Source organism: Salvelinus alpinus, chromosome 5 (genome assembly GCF_045679555.1).
Source record: "Salvelinus alpinus chromosome 5, SLU_Salpinus.1, whole genome shotgun sequence".
Taxonomy (NCBI): domain Eukaryota; kingdom Metazoa; phylum Chordata; class Actinopteri; order Salmoniformes; family Salmonidae; genus Salvelinus; species Salvelinus alpinus.
In genome coordinates, this window is record NC_092090.1 from 22,522,407 (window position 1) to 22,525,567 (window position 3,161).

General features: G+C 44.9%; 1 protein-coding gene across 2 annotated transcripts in view; it reads right to left on the reverse strand.

Moving 5' to 3' along the window:
- Positions 1 to 548: 548 nt before the first annotated feature.
- The window catches only part of LOC139575748 (tumor necrosis factor alpha-induced protein 8-like protein 3), a 37,845-nt gene continuing 35,232 nt past the window's right edge, over positions 549 to 3,161 (reverse strand). For both annotated transcript variants that reach the window (XM_071401012.1, XM_071401011.1), the window contains one exon: positions 549 to 3,161. This exon is cut by the window's right edge and continues 391 nt beyond it. In XM_071401012.1, coding sequence (XP_071257113.1) covers positions 2,990 to 3,161 — 172 coding nt within the window. In that variant the 3' untranslated portion in view covers positions 549 to 2,989.

Below are 3,161 nucleotides of genomic sequence, written 5' to 3' on the forward strand. Positions count from 1 at the left end.
TTTGTTTAGATGTGTGTGTGTGTATGAGTGCACATCTAGAAGTGTGTGTGTTTATGCATATCTGTGTGTGTGTGTGTGTGTGCGTATCTGTGTGCGTGTGTGAGAGTGTGCAAGTGTGCATATGTGTGTGCGTGAGCAAGAGAGCGTGCGTGGATGTGCATGTGTGACCAGGCCATGTCCTGAGGTCCTATTCTTACCTCTGTCTCCACAGTCTAATAGTCATGAGGTCCTATTCTTACCTCTGTCTCCTCAGTCTCATTGTCTCTCACAGTTCAAGCCTCTCAAATCATTCATGTAATGTAGGATGCCTGAATCAGCTGGAGACTTGGAGGAGGGGAGGAGGACGAGGGAAGTGGAGGGGAGGGAAGGAGAGATAGGAGGGAAAAGAGGAGTGAAGAGAGGAGATGAGAGGGGAGGAGGGGGAGGGGAGAAGGGGGATAAAAGGATGGGAAAAGATGGGAAAGGAGAGGATGGGTGGAGGGGAGCAGGATGAGAGGTACGTAACAGGTCATAAAATGTAACTGAACAAAGCATCAAACTTCAAGCACTGATTTATAAGGAATCTTTAATAAAAGATAAACGTGTTACACCCTGGCAGAGAGGATACAGACACAGACACATGATGGGCACACACACACACATACTTTACGTCTTACTATACTTGTGAGTACTTTTTGGGGACCAACAAATAATTCATTATCCTATTTTCCTTAACCCTAAACCTAACCCTAATCCTTACCCTAACCTTAACCCTAACTTTAACCCCCAACCCTAACTCCTAACCTTAACCGTAACCCTTCACCTAACCCCTAACCCTAATTTTAACACTAACCCTTAATTAACCTAATCCCTAAACCTTAAAGGCATTTTTGCAAGTGAGGACTGGCAAAATGTCCTAACTTCCCTGAATTTTAGTTGGTTTACTATTCTTGTACTCACAAGTATAGTAAAATGTGTACAGACACACACACATACACACACACACACACAAAACACTGCTCTATAGGGAAAATGCAGAGAACACCATAGGGAGTTATCATCAAGGCCTTAACAGTCAGAGCTGCAAGATTCATTTAGGCCTCAATCCGTGGTGTGCTACACCGCAGGTCACTATACAACCAACGATGCAGCTTTTAAAGGCCTTCGCCCCGACATTCCCGGAGATCGTATTCATAGTTAACATCTTGTGGGCCTCCTTCTTTAAAAGATTGTTATAGTGCGTGGAGGATTGAATCCCAGCCTTAGTATTAGGCAGGAAATGGTGACGGTTGGCTGTGATTGGTTAATGATGTATACAGAATACAGAACTATACGGTCAGGAGTTTTTCCTGGTAATGAAGGTCACGTGGTCAGGAAAAACTCCAGGTCCTGATATAAGACATCATGATGCCCACACACAGTAACGATGACAAAAGGAGAGAGAACAAACAGTGTATTTACAAAACATCATCATTCTTTTTGGCCTTGATTCAGAGCAGTAAAGCTATAAGTACGAACACTATGGAATAAAGTACGTATAATGTTGCTATCACGTAATCAACACAGATTTTGGATTTCTTGAATGCCAAAGAGGGAAAAAACTCTTCTGATTCACAGGTCTCTCATGGGTCTTGTTGTTTTATGTGGGCTACGTTGCTATGTGAACGACCAGTCGCAGTCATAGCCTATCAGACGCTAAGCTGGTGATCCACCCCCCTTTCACACTCTCCTGTAGTGACTTCCTAGACGTTATTAGGATATAATATATGTCACTTAGCAGATGCTTTTATGCAAAGCCACTAACCGAACAATGTCTGTGAGTGAATATGTCTTTAATATGTGTGAATGATCCTTGTGGGAAGTGAACCAATTACCTTGGATTTGCTAGCGCCACACTCTTAACAACTTTGGGGATGGTGAGGGAGAAGGAGAGGGAGAAGGATGTAAAGAAAACACCTCACAGAACAGAGTTGTGACACCAGTTAAATATCTTAGAATTATACATACAGTTCATCAACGTCATGGAAACTCCATAGAAATAAGGAGTGAAACAAGGAGAGGAATGAAGAGGAGCAGGAGAATAAGGAGAGAAACAAGGAGAGGAAAGAAGAGGAGCAGGAGAATAAGGAGAGAAACAAGGAGAGGAAAGTAGAGGAGCAGGAGAATAAGGAGAGAAACAAGGAGAGGAAAGAAGAGGAGCTGGAGAATAAGGAGAGAAACAAGGAGAGGAAAGTAGAGGAGCAGGAGAATAAGGAGAGAAACGAGAGGAAAGAAGAGGAGCAGGAGAATAAGGAGAGAAACAAGGAGAGGAAAGAAGAGGAGCAGGAGAATAAGGAGAGAAGCAAGGAGTGTAAAGAAGAGGAGCAGGAGAATAAGGAGAGAAACAAGGAGTCCAGGAAGCTCAGTAGAATAAAAGAGAGATCAGGGCAGGGGAGAAAAGAGAGGAGGATGTGGGAGAGGAGGAGAGAAAAGAGAGGAGGAAGTGGGAGAGGAGGAGAGAAAAGAGAGAAGGAAGTGGGAGAGGAGGAGAGAAAAGAGAGGAGGAGAGAAAAGAGAGGAGGAGAGAAAAGAGAGAAGGAAGTGGGAGAGGAGGAGAGAAAAGAGAGGAGGAAGTGGGAGGAGGAAAAAGAAGGTTAAAGGTAGAACAGAGCAGATCAGGAGCGGATTTTAAAAAAAGAGAAGGAATGAGAGGAGGAGGGAAAGCAGATCCGTAGAGAGACCGGAGGAAGAGGAGGAGTGTGTCCCAATAATCTCTCCTTCTTCCTGAAGTGTGCACTCATTTGCTACTCCAACTAATGTAAAAATATTGGATTAGTGTAGGCATGGGATACAAGGAGGTTCCATATACCAATCATTTCCCTTCAAATCCATGAAGGGAAGTGAACAAGTGCACACTTCATGGGAAGGGGGGGATTATTGAGCCGCAACCATGGAGATTGAGTAATAGGAAGGGAGGAGCAGGGTCAAATGTCAGGTCAAAGGTGAGAGGTGAGAGATCAGGGGTCAGAGGTTAAAGCGTTCCCTCGTCCAGCAGTTTGTTGATCCCGTTGCAGATCTTCCTCAGGTACAGTCTGTACTCCTCTCCGTCTCCGTACAGCTCGGCCAGGAACTCCCCGTGGGCAAAGTGGTTGAACACGTGGTCGATGCGAGTGTGCGACCGCAGGGTCAGGTGCTGCTCCACC